Genomic DNA, 18,935 nt, shown 5'->3' on the forward strand with positions numbered 1-18,935 from the left:
ATAACCACTCGTTACAACCGAGGTATGCAGCAAAGCATTTGTGAAGCCACAACACGCACAACCTTGAGGCGGATGGGCTACAACTGCAGAAGACCCCACCGGGTACCACTCATCTCCACTGCAAATAGGAAAAAGAGGCTACATTTGCACGAGCTCACCAAAATTGGACAGTTGAAGACTGGAAAAATGTTGCCTGGTCTGATGAGTCTCGATTTTTGTTGAGACATTCAGATGGTAGAGTCAGAATTTGGCGTAAACAGAATGAGAACATGGATCCATCATGCCTTGTTACCACTGTGCAGGCTGGTGGTGGTGGTGTAATGGTGTGGGGGATGTTTTCTTGGCACACTTTAGGCCCCTTACTGCCAATTGGGCATCGTTTAAATGCCATGGCCTACCTGAGCATTGTTTCTGACCATGTCCATCCCTTTATGACCACCATGTACCCATCCTCTGATGGCTACTTCCAGCAGGATAATGCACCATGTCACAAAGCTCGAATCATTTCAAATTGGTTTCTTGAAAATGACAATGAGTTCACTGTACTCTGTCAGGCCCCCACAGTCACCAGATCTCAACCCAATAGAGCATCTTTGGGATGTGGTGGAACGGGAGCTTCGTGCCCTGGATGTGCATCCCACAAACACCATCAACTGCAAGATGCTATCCTATCAATATGGGCCAACATTTCTAAAGAATGCTTTCAGCACCTTGTTGAATCAATGCCACGTAGAAGTAGAATTAAGGCAGTTCTGAAGGCGAAAGGGGGTCAAACACAGTATTAGTATGGTGTTCCTAATAATCCTTTAGGTGAGTGTATATATATATATATATATATATATATATATATATATATATATATATATATATATATATATATATATATATATATATATATATATATATATATACACACATATTGCTCTTGCATTCTTTCTTGTGGCTCAGTGACACACCTGAATGAATGGCTCATTAAGTATGCGGGCACCATTGTCTCCTCAGGTGTGAACCACTAAATATGCATGATGGTGTTGTATCGTTGACGCCCACTCGCATATTGCCTTTCCAAACAGAAAGTGTCTTGCAAAATTTAAATCAATGTATTGTTTTATGTGAATGATAAGGCAGGATGATTTTCAGATCATTTTTAAGAAAAAACTCTAAGCGACAACATCCATTAGTCAAAAGTCTTATTGACACATATTTATTATGTGTTTTTGTGGCCTTATTTCAGAAACTTTAGTTTTTTTCAATAACCATGCATAAACATTGCATGTGATATGTTGCTCACATATTGTGGTAGCCCTGTTTTGCTAAATAGAGTGTAATTACACCTTTGCCATTAATATGTTTATAAGCAACTGAAAAAAGCACAAATGTCAGGGCATGTCAGAACATCTCAAGGACCCCAAAAACCCCTTAGACCTCAGAGGGTTAATCATGCAAAATGGGTTTAATTTTGCACGATCAAAGCACTTTTCTGCACTTCCTGCTTTTCTGATGGCCACAGCTCTGGTCACAACTTCCAGCAGCTCCTCAAAGGCAAGAGAATGAAGTGGCGAGTCCTCTGATTCTCCTGCCTCGATGCCCAAAACATCTAACTCTTCAGGGTCAGATCATTCGAGCAACGGGTCCTCGTCCTGGGGGGAAGAAACCACAGCCTGTGCATGCTTGACTCCCAAACACATCACACAGAGCGAGTGTGTGTCATCCTCGCTCATATAGAGTGGGCAAGGGAACCCTTGAAAGGGGAACACACTATGCCTGTTTCATTTATAGTGCAAGCCGGAGGGCTGCATCACGCAGAAAGTCCAAATATCCCTCACAGAAGTATTATAACTTCCAGGAAATCCCTAATACAGCTATCGCTGTAGCTGAAAAAAAAAAAAGATAGGAACGATTTGACTTATTAAATCTGAATACAATAAGCACACCACTGCAACAATATATGGTTTATCTGTGTTCTTCAACCCATTTCATTTTTATAAGAAAAAAGTCTATGTACAATGCAATGCTAATCGACATAGCATTAGTTACAGAATAAAATACTACAAAATAATATACTGTCTGTCTCATTCTGTGATAAGCCACTTCAGATCCCAAAAAGAAGTAATTTCAAACACTCAACTGACATTATGAAGTGAGATTGGTGTAAAAAATATATAATGTTTGGCACATTTTGCTTTAGAAATGCACATCGTAAGTGATTCAAACTCAGCGGTTGCAGAGATGCAGCAGCATCTACTGAAGCGATTGAGGCGCTCCTTACTATGAAACACTATTGTTTAGCAAATTGTAAACACCTAGGTTTAAGCAGATATTCGGTAACACTTTATAATAACGTTCAGTTGTAAGTCATTTATAAGTGGTTAGTAAATGATGAACTAATAATTTACAAAACATTCATAAATAATTAGCAAGTGATATACTAACATTTTATGTATGTTTTGTAAATTCCATTACAAGTCATTTAAAAGTGATTAGTAAATGATTAACTAATTATTTATGAAACATGACTATGCATTCATAAATGATTAATAAGTGATATGTTCATTATTGTATGTATGTTTTGTATATTCAGCAGAGGTGGGACAAAGTCATTGTTATGCAAGTCACAAGTAAGTCTCAAGTCTTTGCCCTCGAGTCCCAAGTCAAGTCGAGTCAAAGATGAGGCAAGTCCCGAGTCGAGTCAAAAGTCAAAGCCAACAAGTCTCAAGTCGAGTCCAAAGTCCTACCATTTTAGTTTCGAGTCATTTCAAGTCCTCTTACCACAGAAATAAAATTTATACAAATCATGTATGTCTGTAAGATTTGTATTTATTTAAACCTCTTTTTATACAATAACATTAATCAAATACAGTAAAAAACAGAAAATGTAATTTTCACAAAAAATTTCACATGAATTTATTTCTTCTGCTGAACAGAAAGGAAGATATTTAGAAGAATGTCAGTAACCAAGCAGTTTCTGGGTCCCATTGATTTTTGCATCACAATAAGTGTATTGTGATTGTCAAAACATTTTAGTAACTAAACTGAATTTTATTAGGTTTAGTGACAACATGTTACAATGTTTACATGGTTCAATTTCTGGTAAGCTACGCTTTTTTATTATTTCAGTTCAATTCAATTATTGTGATTTGATTTAATATTGACTCATTTGGATAAATATTAGGTAGGCTACACAATATAGACATTACGTTTTCTCAAGAAAAAAACAACTCACCTAATGCTGTAAGCATACAGAGAGCCCTATCAGCTGGCAGAATTATTTAAGGTTAAAAATAACACAAATTAAATATAATGCGTTTTTTTTTTATTATAATAACAACTTTATTTAATGATATAAGTAAAAATATAATAAACATGCAATATAGCCGAGTACACATATTTAGCAAAATACTCTCTATAGCTCTTTTTTTCTAGCCAACTAACGTTAACGTGCTATAGCCTATTATGGTCATTAAATGGCTTTCCTGAGGTAAATGTTATGTGACATGATTGTTCTCCAGCTGTTTTATTGACCCCTTTGATTGATGGGTCGATATTATGAATGAGGAATATACATTTCGGTAAGTTGTACTATATCTTTCAACAGTGTTCATTTGTGTTTAACGTTATTTACTATCAGCTAGAGATGATCGGTTCACGTGCCGCTAGGGATCTGTTGTGTCACATTTACAAGCGGCAAAACGGTATTTATTGTCTGAATTTCGTAATAAAATTGACAGAATCTGAGAGCAGAGATTTTTTTATATCATAACTAACCTGCTCTGTCTAGTCTGTCGGTCTCCATGTCCTCTTTGCTTCGCGATTTTTCTGTGCGCGAGAAAATGGATGTGTGGCGTGAGAGCGTGTGAAAAGTGTCAATTCCGTGTGTCTCACGGTGAATGCGTGAGAGTTGGCAGCTATGTAGCAGCTAGTAAGTTACGGTACATCCGATAAGGTGCTTAGCATTCGTTCAAAATCGTAGCATGCGTTGTTGCTTGTTGCGCTTCATTGGTTGTCTTGCAATGTGCCTGCTTAGATGCTGTCGAATCAAAACAACGTGGGACTACATTGATTGGATGTCGTGCAGGCAGCGCGCGTGCTCTCTGCATGCATACAAGGTGGTGCACATTTTTTCACAGATGCAGATAAACTGAGAGCGGCGCGGCCGTGTGAACATTTTTTCCCCAGTTTTCATGGGAAGTAGCAAGTCTTCTCGAGTCAAAAGGCGCAAGTCCAAGTGAAGTCACGAGTCATTGATGTTAAAGTCCAAGTCGAGTTGCAAGTCTTTGTACATTTTGTCGAGTCGAGTCTGAAGTCATCAAATTCATGACTCGAGTCTGACTCGAGTCCAAGTCACATGACTCGAGTCCACACCTCTGATATTCAGTTATAAGTCATTTACAATTGATTAGTTAATGATTAACTAATCATTTACAAAACATGACTGCGTTTCATAAATGTTTAAAAAAATGCATAATATATATATATTTTTTTTTTGTATGTATGTAGCAATCAGTGGGTGCAGAAAGTGTTGTAAAAGCCTTGTATACACGTACAGATCATTTGTAACAGGTAAGTAACAGTGTTCAACACAATGATGTGTAAACGCATGAATAAATCCTTTACAACACATTCTGCGTCCCCTAATCTAAAGTGTAAACTATTCATCACTTGTAAATGTGTTACACATCATTCGTAGATTACCACTTCAAGAATCAATCAAGGCATAAGATCAATGAATCGTATCTACAAATGATGTGTAACACATTTACAAGTGATGAAAAAAAATAGAAATGTTTATGGATTTCTCCATAAACAATAGCACTTTTAAATTAATAAAATATGCAGACGATATGGCCTTAGTAGGCCTTTTACAAAAAACTAATCCCTTTAATGAAGCCTATTATTTAGCACATATTAAAGCCCTTGAATTATGGTGCAAAGACAGCCAGCTAGAAATTAATGTGGCGAAGACAAATGAGCTAATTTTCTGTAAAAAACAAGTCATAATAACAGAGCCAGTGGTACTTAATGGTCAAGTAGTTGAAACAGTGAGAACTTTTAAGTATTTAGGTACGGTTCTTGATAATCACCTGAGTTTTATAGAAAATACAGATTTTATTTACAAGAAATGCACACAACGTCTAAGTCTGCTCAGAAAATTTAACTGTTTGGGTGTCAGTACTAAGATTATTGAGCTTGTGTATATCACACACATTGAAAGTGTTTTAACTTTTCATCTTTCTGCTTGGTTTGGCCATTTAAACTGTAAGCTTAAGAAAAAGCTTAACAGGATAGTGTTAATGGCTAGTAAGATAATAGGAAAACCACAAAAACAATTGACTCAAATATATATCGACAGAATGAGTAAAAAAGCAAGAAAGATCACAATAGATAGTACTCACTCCCTCGCTAGTGAGTTTGAACTTTTGAAGTCCGGGAGGCGATTCAGAGTGCCTCTGGCTAAAGGTACTTTTGAAAAATCCTTTATTCCGAATGCCATTAGTATTCTTAATCAAATTAAGTGACAACAACAAAGGAGTTAACTTGATGTATTTAAGTATATTTATCTTCAGCATGATTTTTTAATTGTATCATTTTAATTGTACAAGTGATTAGTAAATGTTTAACTAATTATTTATGAAACATGACTATGCATTCATAAATGATTAATAAGTGATATGTTCATTATTGTATGTATATTTTGTATATTCAGTTATAAGTCATTTACAATTGATTAGTTAATGATTAATTAATCATTTACAAAACATGACTATGCGTTTCATAAATGTTTAATAAAATGCATAATATATATATATATATATATATATTTATTTATTTTTTGTATGTATGTAGCAATCAGAGGGTGCAGAAAGTGTTGTAAAAGCCTTGTATACACGTACAGATCATTTGTAACAGGTAAGTAACAGTGTTCAACACAATGATGTGTAAATGCATGAATAAATCATTTACAACACTTTCTGCGTCCCCTAATCTAAAGTGTAAACTATTCATCACTTGTAAATGTGTTACACATCATTCGTAGATTACCACTTCAAGAATCAATCAAGGCATAAGATCAGTGAATCGTATCTACAAATGATGTGTAACACATTTACAAGTGATGAATAGTTTACACTTTAGATTAGGGGACCCAGAAAGTGTTGTAAATGATTTATTCATGCGTTTACACATCTATAACAGGTGTTGAACACTGTAGTGTGTAGTGTATTTTTTATTTGATTTGATTTGATTTATTTGACAATAAAATTTAAAATAAAAAAAAAAAACAGTACAATCAAGCCCAAAAGACCAATTCATACACATCTTTAAAAAGAAACTGTCGAGGATAAAATACACAAAAAGCCATAGGCTTATTTCCATTGTGGTCCTCAGAATTCAAAAATGGACGAGCAGTTCGTAATGGGAATGAGATCAACACAACACACATCATACTACACATAATACCTCAAACATCGTTAAAAAGACATTTTTTAACTTCTCTTCTAAAAGGACCTTCTTCTTGAATTTGTTTTAAGCAATCAGGCAATTCATTCCAAGCAACAGCGCTAGAATATAAAAACGAATTCTTCCCATTTAAACTCTTATACCGACACAAGTATATATTGTTTATCCTTGACCTTGTAGAAAAACTATGAACATCTCTTATGAAAACATAGTAGTCACACAAATACTTTGGAACATTTCTCTGTAATATTTTATACACCATCATCAACTTAAGAAAAAAAAAATTACCCTCTTGTCCACTTTTAAAAACCCTATTTCCCTAAAATGATTAGTATTTAAATGCATTTGTGGATGAAGGCTTAGAATAATTCTACACAACATGTTCTGAGCAGTCTGTAATTTAATTTTCACTCGTTTCGTAGAGCCACTATACCAGAAAGTTGCTGCATAATCAAAATGTGCTTGCACTAATGCACCAGCTAACATTTTTAAGGTTTGTGTATCTAAGTAAGCAGCCTGTCTTGCTAAGAATTTTATTCGATTACATACTTTAGAATGAACTTGAACAGCCATACTATCCCCAGTTAGTTTATTATCCAAAGTATATCCTAAATATTTCACTTCTTGCTTAGCAGTAATCGTCAAATCTCCAACCCTCACTTCTAATTTGGAACATTTTCTCAATTTAGCCGCAGAACCAAATAAAATAGCTTCAGTTTTACCTAAATGTAAAAACAGCTTATTTTGAAAAAAACAGTTGGATACTTCCGCAATCTCTCTACTTAATTCACTTTCTATTATTTCTTTCTTCTCATCAGTAACAATTATTGCTGCATCATCAGCATATAATAGAAGGTGGCTAGAACAGGCAATTTTTAGATCATTTATATACATTAAAAAAAGTAAGGGTCCCAATACACTACCTTGTGGTACTCCACTAGAGATGGGCAAATTATCTGAAAACACTCCGTTTAAATCTACCATTTGACACCTATTTGAAAGATAAGAGTTAATCCATTTACATGCTTTAGAGTCAAAACCCATAGCATTTAATTTTAATAACAAAATATTATGGTCAACTGTGTCAAAGGCTTTCTGTAAATCTAGCAATACCATCCCACTTAATTTACCTTTATCCAATTCTTTCTTTATGTAATCTGTCAAATACAAAATTGTTGTCTCAGTGGAGTGCATCCTCCTAAAGCCAGACTGAAGTTCATACAAAATATTAAATTTAGAAATATATTCTTCAATTTGGTCAAATAAAATCTTTTCAAACACTTTGGATAAGGAAGATAAAATTGACACAGGCCTATAATTATTACACTCAAACCTACTCCCTTTCTTAAAAAGGGGAAAACTCTTGCTTGTTTTAATTCATCAGGTACTTTAGCTTGGCCTAAAGAGAGATTTAAAATGTGAGTAACCACAGGGGTTATAAAATTGGCTGAATCTTTAATAAACCTTGCTGGAATATTATCTAAACCTGTCGCTTTATTGCATTTAGATCTGTTAATTTCTTATAAACTGTAGTCTCATTTACCTTATTAAATGAAAAACCTCCTAAAGTGACATCACAATTAGCATAATACTCCTTAACTAATTTGTCATTATATAAACCGGTCTGGACTGGTAACTCCTTTATCAAATTGTCAGCAACAGTAGTAAAGAATCTATTAAAACAATTGGCTACTTCTTTCTGGTCTGTCAACAATTGTTCATTAACTTTAAGACTAATTCTAGAACCTTTACTCTTAGCCCTTTTCCGACACCCTAAATCATTTAAAACTCACCATAACTTTTGAGAATCCTGCTTTACTTCACTAATCTTATTCTTAAAAAAAGTTTTGTGTTTTGTGTGGTGTAGTGTAGTGTGTACTGCAGTGTAAGTGCTCACTGGTGAGGGTATAGACAGCTGTCTTCTGTAGTGTAGTGTAGTGTAGTGTAGTGTAGTGTGTAGTGTAGTGTAGTGTAGTGTGTAGTGTAGTGTGTAGTGTAGTGTGCACTGCAGTGTAAGTGCTGACTTGTGAGGGTATAGACAGCTGTCTTCTGTAGTGTGTAGTGTAGTGTGTAGTGTAGTGTGTACTGCAGTGTAAGTGCTGACTTGCGAGGGTATAGACAGCTGTCTTCTGTAGTGTGTAGTGTAGTGTAGTGTAGTGTGTAGTGTAGTGTAGTGTGTAGTGTAGTGTGTACTGCAGTGTAAGTGCCGACTGGTGAGGGTATAGACAGCTGTCTTCTGTAGTGTGTAGTGTAGTGTAGTGTGTATTATAGTGTGTACTGCAGTGTAAGTGGTGACTGGTGAGGGTATAGACAGCTGTCTTCTCTGTAACACGGAGTCTTTAACCACTGTGCTCCTGATGTGAGCAAAACATACAAAAATAATAAATAAAAATGAATTAAACATTTATGAAATACATAGTCATGCTTTGTAAATGATTATTTAATCATTAACTAATCAATTGTAAATGACTTATAACTGAATATACAAAACATACATAAAAAAATGAACATGTCACTGATTAATCATTTATGAATGCATAGTCATGTTTTGTAAATGATTAGTTAATCGTTTACTAATCACTTGTAAATGACTTGTAACAGAATTTACAAAACATACATAAAATGTTAGTATATCACTTGCTAATCATTTATGAATGTTTTGTAATTAATTAGTTAATCATTAACTAACCACTTATAAATGACTTACAACTGAACGTTATTATAAAGTGTTACCAAGGTTGCTTACCTTTGTAATGATGCATCAGACTCAAGAGGATCCATTTGCAGCTTTTATTAATGAAGTCAAACAGGCAGGAGTCAACACCAGCAAACAGGACAATGGAGAAACAGCAGAGACAAACCAGATAACAGGCAATGGTCGGGGCAGGCAGCGAGAAGCAAGGTCCAGAGAACAATCAAAGTCGAGGTAGGCAGAGAATGATCAGAAACGGGGTACACAGTCCAAGGTCAAGGTAATAAACAATCCACAAGTATAAACGCTCGGTAATGACAGCCAGGGCAAATCAAGACTTCACACTGGTGTGGTGTGTGGAAGTGGTTTATATGTGTGTGTGAGAATGAGATGCAGGTGTGTGTGGATGAGATGCAGGTGTGTGTGCAATCAGTCCCAGGTAAGAGGCTTATGGGAATTGGAGTTTGGTAATGATTAATATTCTGGGGACGGATCCCTCCGGTGGTGAAGAGGAGGCGGTACGGGAGCCTCTTCTGTAACAACCTTCCTATATAGCCTATTTTATATTTCAACATGTTTCTCTTGATTTCACACATTTTAGTCTGACAATAGTTCAACTAGTGCAATATGTACAAGTTTATGTAGCACTTAAATGTTACCTAATGTAAATAAGAATAAATTACTCAGAAATTATATACTCTACTGGATCAAGCCACACATTACATTCTTTTTCTGATGTAAATTCATGGCTTATTCCTCACAGCACGTCTTCTCCCAAACTCAGTGAAAAGTAGAGGAATCTGATGATGCTTGATTCTTTGTTTATCGAGTTGATGGGAGTTCACGCTTACAGATTCGTGTAGCTCACAAGGAGGATTACCGTATGAATATTATGCGCTGCGCGTGGGTGTGGTCACAATACAGGTAATGAGCAGAGATGGAAGAAACTGTATCTCTCATTTGTTTCATACGTTGGTTTCATAATTACATAAACAGAAATATTTGTTTTCGATATTTCTCACGTCTATGTGGCAAATATCACTGAGTTTCGGTTCATTTTTGAGATGCATTTTAGAAGGAAGTTCATTGACTGAGACGGCAGAAAGTGCACCCTGTTTGTTTTCTTTATTTTACAAAAGCACAAAGTTTTGTTGTAATTGTAAGTGTACAAAAATAAATGTTTTATTTGTTTTCTATACAGTTTTGAATGATGCATTGTTTCTATATGACAAAAAATATTTTAAGTTGATTTTGCATACTGAAAACTGATAGAATTTAATTTATTCAATATACATAATCATATCGCACGCACAATATAAACCAGATTATAGATTCACCTTTAGCTGTTCACTCAGGCTTTAAGACATTAAAGCACAATTTTTTGTAAAGCAGCTTGGAAAGCACTTGGATTGCTTAAAGCGCTATACAAATAAAAGTGATTTGACATTGGTTTGTTTTCGTTTATTTTTTAAAAAATACCTCAGTTTCTGCAGCTGACAGTTTGGGCTCTTCAGTCCATCAGAGATCAGCTTCATTGAATCCTGCAGGTCATTGTTACTCAGGTCTAGCTCTATCAGGACACAATTTGAGGATTGAAGAGATGATGACAAACTCTCACAGCAATGAATAGTGAGATTACAACCAGCAAGACTGAAAGAGAGCAGAAAACAAACACGTCAACAGTCGGATCATCTACAAACACACATAAACATTAAAACGGACTGACTCTAAATGATATAATATACGTTCTTAAATACCTCAGTATCTGCAGCTGACAGTTTGGGCTCTTCAGTCCATCAGAGATCAGCTTCACTCCTGAATCATGCAGGTCATTGTTACTCAGGTCTAGCTCTCTCATGGCACAGTTTAAGGATTCCAGAGCTGATGCCACAATTTTACAATGCTGACCAGTAAGATTACATCCAGAAAGTCTGGAAAAGATTAAATAATTACAAATAAAAACAATACTGAAATAACAGTAAAGGAAGTTTCAAATATTTACACACTTAAAAATGTAAAATGAAAAATGTTGCTGGAGACAATAAAAAAATCTGAGTTTTGAATCTGAGAGTATCCTCTCCACCTCATTCAGTGTAATTGTACCATTTTTATAGATTAAATCCTTACTGCTTAATTGTTCATTTAATAAATATTTTAGCTTCCTATTATTTGCTACTTTGGTTGCATTAGCTTAAGTGATATTATCAATATCCACACATGTATCTAAGTGAGTTTAGTCTGTTTCCATGTTTAGTCTCTTAAACTTCATCTGAGGACTTTTAATAGTTGTTTAATGCATTTAGTTAAAGGACAAGTTTCGTATTTTACACTTAAAGCCCTATTTTCAGATTGTTTCTGATGAAATAGAATGGTTAAGAATGAAATTTGGACAGATGCTGCTGATCCGAGAATTTTAGGTTTTTGTGTTATCACCCCCCCCCCCCCCCCCCCCCCCACCTTCACAATGGCTCAATAGGTGCATATATGAACTATCCTTCCTAAAACGCATTCAACTTTCGTTTACAAAGACGTGAAACTCACCGAGTGGTCTGTGGTGTTCACTGATATGCTCACACAAAAATCGCTGCAAAAGATGCTTTCCAACAGGTTTTATCGTAGTTTTTGTCCAACTCCATTGACTTGTTTTGGATGTGCTGTGAGGTACGGTATTACTCCGCCACCGGAAACTGGACTGGAGTGTCTATTATTCAAGCTCTCAACGGAAGAATGTACGGGTGTGAGACGTTTGAAAAAATAGATCCACAGTTTTACAACGAATGGTAAAACAACTGTTGGAAGGCATCTTTTGCAGCGATTTTTGTGTGAGCATATCAGTGAACATCACAGACCACTCGGTGAGTTTCACGTCTTTGTAAACGAAAATTTAATGCATTTTAGGAAGGACAGTTCATATATGCACCTATTGAGCCATTGTGAAGGTGGGGGGGTGATAACACAAAAACCTAAAATTCTTGAATCAGCCGCATCTGTCCAAATTTCATTCTAAACCATTCTAATTCATCAGAAACAATCTGAAAATAGGGCTTTAAGTGTAAAATACCGAACTTGTCCTTTAAAGGGTCATGATATAAATCTTTAATATTTTGATATATTTGAGTTCACTCTTCTATAAATTACTGTAAGTTTCACACCTCAAACATTCCTTTTCACTACAAAAATAACATTTGAAACTAAGCTGCCAAAATTATTATTTTCTACTTCCTCCTCATTCTGATGTTGCACTGTAGATTTGTGCATCTGACTGCCTCCAAAAGAGCACTTCAATGCCTACTTTACTGAATCTAATCTTACTCTACTGAATAATACGAATCTAAAGTTGTATTTGTAGCGAGATACCAGTGGTCACGTGACAAAAGAACGAAGACTCAGACCCGAAAGACTCAATGAACTAATCATATTGTCTCTATGGGACTGACAGGAAGAACGAAAGACTCAGACTTGGCCGAACCCGATCCAGATGACCTAATCATTTCTCTTTCCGGTACTGACAGCATAGTCTCTATGGGACTGACAGGAAGAATGAAAGACTCGGAGGACCCGGCCGAGACGAACCCGAACTCCCGAAGACTCGAACTAATCATTTCTGTTTCATATACACAGGGATTAAAGTGAAAAAAATTCTTCTGACTGAAATGTGTTTTTAGGCCAAGTCATATTCCTTTAACTTTTTAAATAGTCGCGACCAATAGCGTTTTAAGGGGAGACATTTTAAACCACTTTAATATTGCCAGTAGGCGTATTTTAAAAGCTATTTTAATCTATGAAAACCAGGTAGGGAGCATGTGTACTGTAGAGCACGAATGGCAGCATTGTGACTAGCTTCTGATTGATGGCGAGCTTGCACTTTTTTGCCATTATTGCCATATTGAAGTCTCCTGTGACATACTGTGCAAAGACACGTACCTGGCTGTTTGATTTTTTTAGTCCACGAACTAAAAGGCTTGCCATTCTCCCCCCATTTCGCTAAGCCAAGCCCATCTCCATTTATTTTTTACACCTATATATACATACATATACTGTGTGTGTGTGTGTGTGTGTGTGTGTGTGTATGTGTGTATATATATATATATATATATATATATATACACACATACATATACATACACATACATATACACGTATATGTGTATATATATATACACTACTGGTCAAAAGTTTTAGATTGGTACGATTTTTTATGTTTTTAAAAGAAGACTCTTCTGCTCACCAAAGCTGTATTTATTTGATAAAAAAAACAATAAAAAAACAGTAATATTGTGAAATATTATGATAATTTAAAATGTCTGTTTTCTATTTTAATATATTTTAAAATGTAATTTATTCCTCAGATGAAAGCTGAATTTTCAACATCATTACTTCAGTGTCACATGATCCTTCAGAAATCATTCTAATATGATGATTTGATGCTAAAAAAACATTCATTATTATTTTCAATGTTGAAAACAGTTGTTTACAATTTTCTTTCAAAATTCTTTGATGAATAGAAAGTTCAAAAGAACAGCATTTATTTAAAATATAATATTTTCTAACATTATAAATGTCTTTACTGTAACTTTTGATCAGTTTAACTCATCCTTGATGAAAACAAGTATTGATTTATTTTATTTCTTTCCCCCAAAAATAAAATAAAAATTCTTACTGACCCTAAACTTTTGAAGGGTAGTGTTTAATGTTACAAAAGCTTTCCATTTCAGATTAATGCTGTTCTTTTGAACTTTCTATTCATCATAGCATCATGAAATAAAAATGTAAAAAACTGTTTTCAACATTGAAAATAATAATGAATGTTTTTTTTTAGCATAAAATCAGCATATTAGAATGATTTCTGAAGGATCATGTGACACTGAAGACCGGAGTAATGATGTTGAAAATTCATCTTTGATCACAGGAATAAATTACACTTAACTATATATTCACATAGAAAACAGCTGTTTTAAATTGGAATAATATTTCACAATATTACAATTTTTGTTTGTATTTTTAATCAAATAAATGCAGCCTTGGTGAGCAGAAGATATTTCTTTTAAAAACATTAAAAATCTAAAACTTTTGACCGGTAGAGTGTGTGTGTGTGTATATATATATATATATATATATATATATATATATATATATATATATATATATATATATACACACGTGTATAATATGTGTGTATATATAGTCAAATTATAACACGTTTACACAAAATTTGTTAACACACACAAGTACTTTTCCCCTTTACATAACATAAATTGTAAGAATATGACTAATAGTAGACTAGTACTAATAAATAAACATTAGGCCTATGCTAAAGCTATTAAATAGCAGTCCCAAACTAGTTTTTGTTAATACAATGTTGGTATGAGCCACTGCAGTCATTTAAAAATATAAAAAATAACAATAATAAAAAATAAAAAAAATAGTGGCATTTTGGGGTTAATTTGGAAACGACAGTTATCATGGTGATTACACAATATTAACAATAACTGTTAATGAAACATGGAAACTGCTCCTAGTGAATAGAATGAAAATCATCCCTGCATTACTTTTATTTCGTGTAATTTACAACGTAACGGCGTTGCATGCTCGTAGTTTATTTTGCACTTTATATACAGTGAGGCGATACACAGCGCGCGCCGCTGCATTTGCGCGTGCAATTGAAGAGTGTTCGCTACGAGAACAGGATAACGGCTGACAGGACAAGAAAGTCCGTTTTTCTGAGGTGAAAAAACTTTATTTCAGCGTACACTTATGTCACTTATGGTAGTTCCTATTGTGCTGGGTTTTCTGAAGTAGTCATGATTCGCCTCTCATAACATAACGCTCTAAACACGCACGCAGAGTGGAAAAGGAGGAGCGGAGGAGAGGGGAGCAAGGATCACAGCGCAAATTTGAACTATATCGATATATGCGATATGGTCTAATTCCATATCGCATTTAAAAAATATATCGATATATTTTTTATATCGATATATCGCCCAGTCCTACCTGCATTATAATAAGTGTGTCCATGGTAACTGAAATATTCTACCTCAACGCTCAGCTGTAGCCTGACATGCACTTTCCGTGAGCGGTAATTGAAAACCCGGAGTGGATCATCAGCGAAGTGATTACAGAATGCTTAGAGTGGAGAGAGGAACGTGCTTTTGCTCCACTCCAGGCTTTGATCACATCCCCCTCAGCAGGGTGAATACACCTCGTCTTTCCTTAATTTAAGACCTATTCAAACTAAAATTAAGACATTTATTACACTATTTGAGAAATGAAAGCCTATTACGGCCTTAAAATTATGAAAAGTGAATTTAAGACATTAAGGACAGACTGGAACCCTGCAATTGACGGAAATCCGTCATAGACTTGCTGCAATTAACGGAAATCCGTCGTAGCGACGGAGAACTTTAATCCCTGTATACAGAACTATGGGATGTTGCGCGCATGCGCAGTCAACACAAAATTAACCGGTACTTCAGTGCGTCTTGAAGTTCGAACCCGAAGACACGAGGTGGGGAACAGACGTGATCATTTTGAAGTTGTATAGAAAGAATGTCTCGGATCAGGAGGTGAGGTAAACTGACAGACTGCATTAGCCTGAACTTAAGACCCAGCTAATCAATTAAGTAAACATTTCGGTTTTTTATAATTTGGATTTGGCTGCATTACCCTATAATTTATTTTTATTTTTTCAAATGTAATCAACATTTTCGTAAGTACGAGATGTGTTGGGCTATATAACATGACATTTTAATTATATTCTGCTGAAATGAATGAAATGACTCGAAAAAAGATTTGTTCATTTTGCTGAACGAGATTCAGAGATCTGAGTCTGTAAAATTATCTGAATTTCCCACTACTAAGGCTAACAATAGGTCTTAACCATCTTTATTTAGCTAGAATCAGCTGGGGGGGGGGGGGGTCTCTAGTTTGCTTAGACTGTCTGGAGCCCACTTCATTTATGGTCCTAGCTTGTTGATTTGGGGTCTAGAGTATGGAGTGGAGGTTTTTGTGTGGACTTATGTTTGAACAAATCATCTGAAAGATTTATTTGTGTTTGGTTCATTCACAAATCTTACACCAAGTTGGAAAGAAGAACGGTCCTCAGATCAGTTTTCTCTTGCAAAGGCTTTGGGTAAAAATGTTGCTTCTACCCCCAGGCTAGTTGAGGGGGGGGGGTTTGAGCTGCAACACTCTCTTTTTGTTGTTGCTTGTAAGAGGAGCCAGGCACAGATGGCTGGCGCTGCCCCTTGGCATTAGCCCCCCGGGGCCGATGACGGCGAGGGATGAACCCCTGAATGCTGCCGTCTGTTTCTTTGCTTCCTGGAACCTCTCGACGACAGTGCTCAATAGCGGCACCGAAGAGGCCAGGGGCCTGTTTCAGAAAGGAGGGTCAACCAACTCTGAGTTAAAACTTGAACTCTGAGTTGACTTACCCTGATAATGGAAACTCTGAGTTTTTGGTTACAGAACAGCTGAAATGAGTTAGTTCAATCAACTCTGAGTTGACTGACTCTGAGTTAAGCACGTGCACCACAACTATAAAAAGCCATTATCAATGGAGCGCAGATATTAGGAGTCACCATGGCAACAGCGCCAGACAAAAACAGGTATTTCTCTTATTATTTTATATTTTCCCCATCAGAACTGGATGTGCTTCTGCAAGCATATGGAGAGTATGAACACATATTATTATTATTTTTTAAATACCGGCTGCAGCAGCGAAGGACAGAGAGTTAGCTAGGGACAAAATAGTTGCTCGAGTCAATGCATAAGTTTACATTTTAATTACTGTTATACAGTGATGGGTGTAATTAATTACCAAGTAATCTAAATACTGTAATTTAATTAAAGGGCTTACTCTTAATTCTTCTGTAATTTAAAGTAAAATCTAATGTAATTGACTATAGAACAATTTTTAAAAGGTATATTTTTAATGTAACCTTCTCCCTCTACACACATTGGTCAATTCAAGAATATGTCATACAATTGTATATTGTTTATTTGAAAGCAGTAAAAGTGCAGTTTCTTGTCTCTCCTTGTATTGTTCAAGTGGTTGAGGTTGATATGGGATTTAGTAATAAGTAGACCAATACTTTCTAAAGATAGCCTTTATTACATTAATCTAATTACACGGTTGAAGATGTAATTTGTAGTTAGTAATTATTAACTATTTTAGAGTAACTTACCCAACTGTTATAATATCTGAGGTGAAACTGGAAGAACAGTATGTTATTCAACCTAATTTTAATTTTCATGTAGGTGCAATCCTGCTGGCATTAAAAGAACATGGCAGCAGCTGAAAATGAAATATAAAAACATAATTCAATCAGGTAAGGCTTGAGCATATCATGGGTGTAAGCTAGCTGACTTTACAAACATTTGACATATTAAATAACTAAAAAGCATCCAGTGTCTAGCAGTGCAGCAGCATTTTTGGCTGAGGGAATTCCTGGAGGGACATCAGAGCCAGTCACTACCGAAGATCCAAGGGCCTTCATAAAATATAAGAGGTTTACATATGTGTTATTAATTATATAGGCTTTTTGATATTTCCATTTATTTTACTTTGGGTTGGGTTTTTTGTTGGTCTTTTGGAGCCTCCTGTCCCAACAGAACCCCAGGCAGTTGTAAGTAGCCTACTCAGTACCCAGAAATGATGACAAATAGTGCTATAAAGTGTACTCAACCAAATGCTCATCTTCACAAGACGATGGGGATAAAGAGTTTCTGCTGCCACAGAGAGGCCTGCAGAGGTAATGTTAATATTATGTGTAGGGGTGTCCCCGACTATGGATTTTCATAGTCCAATCAGAATCGTCAAGTCTTGCCTATAGTCGACTAATAGTCTAATCATGTGTATGGGGGTGGGGGTGGGGGCGGGGCTTTAACATTTCAAAGTGGCGATGTACAGAAAATCACACAAAGATATAGAAGAAAATGTATAGAAACATTTTGGATCAATAAAACTAAGAAATAACATAAATAACTCCCGAAAAGCCACACTGCAGACAGGATTTGCATTTCACATGCAAATCAAATTAAATCGGCTAAATTACTTGTGAAAGCAGGCTCTAAGTACAGCACAACATCGATGCACAAAAAAAATAAACAATTAGTTTACAAAATTAAATTAGAACAGAATATACCCTTCTAATAAATAAAAATACAAAACGAAATAAATCAGAATCAAGTCACAAGATGAGGAGCAAATGTGTGCAAAATGCCTAAAGTGCAGGGGAACATATATTCAAAACACAAGCCACAAATAGTTAGATTAGATAACCCTGACAGATCAATAAATAAAATAAAATAATAAAGAAATTATTAAAATAACGATAGTAGCCAGAATTTTCAACTTTATAAATGCTAAACTCAATAAATGCTAAACTGGAGTGGCAGTCTTTGTAGCTAAAAATGTTCACAGCATCCAAAAATCAAATTAGAACTGGCTGAAAAGTTTTGAAATCACTTGTAGCCTACCTGATCGAGAGAACAAATCCAATCTTTCACTCTGTCTGTGTCCGTTGGAGTCTTTTTAAATTGTGCATGTGGATAAAATACATTTTAAAACGTGAAAACGGCTTAATCTCCTAAAATAATTTAATAAAATATCAAATTATGTAAAGAAAACGCTTTACTATAGGAGGAACGCATTGTATTCATATTCTGTGTTCATCTGCACATGGTATGGTTTCTTGATAAAGTGTGTACTGTGTACATACATTAAGCCACGTTAAAGTGCCTTTTAAGCGTTTTAAAAACTTTTTTTAACGTTAAGCATTTTAGAATG

At 35.3% G+C, this 18,935-nt stretch overlaps 1 protein-coding gene across 3 annotated transcripts in view; it reads right to left on the minus strand.

The window, feature by feature from the left end:
• Positions 1 to 18,935, minus strand: part of LOC311071483 (NACHT, LRR and PYD domains-containing protein 3-like) — a 54,195-nt gene that overhangs the window by 21,614 nt on the left and 13,646 nt on the right. For all 3 annotated transcript variants that reach the window (XM_084095879.1, XM_084095880.1, XM_084095878.1), the window contains exons 5-6: positions 10,906 to 11,079; positions 10,628 to 10,798 (exon numbers count right to left, since the gene is read on the minus strand). In XM_084095879.1, the coding sequence (XP_083952005.1) occupies positions 10,628 to 10,798; positions 10,906 to 11,079 (345 nt within the window). The remainder of the gene's footprint in view (positions 1 to 10,627; positions 10,799 to 10,905; positions 11,080 to 18,935) is intronic.

The sequence above is a fragment of the Abramis brama genome (genome assembly GCF_963993115.1).
Source record: "Abramis brama genome assembly, chromosome: 20".
Lineage (NCBI taxonomy): Eukaryota > Metazoa > Chordata > Actinopteri > Cypriniformes > Leuciscidae > Abramis > Abramis brama.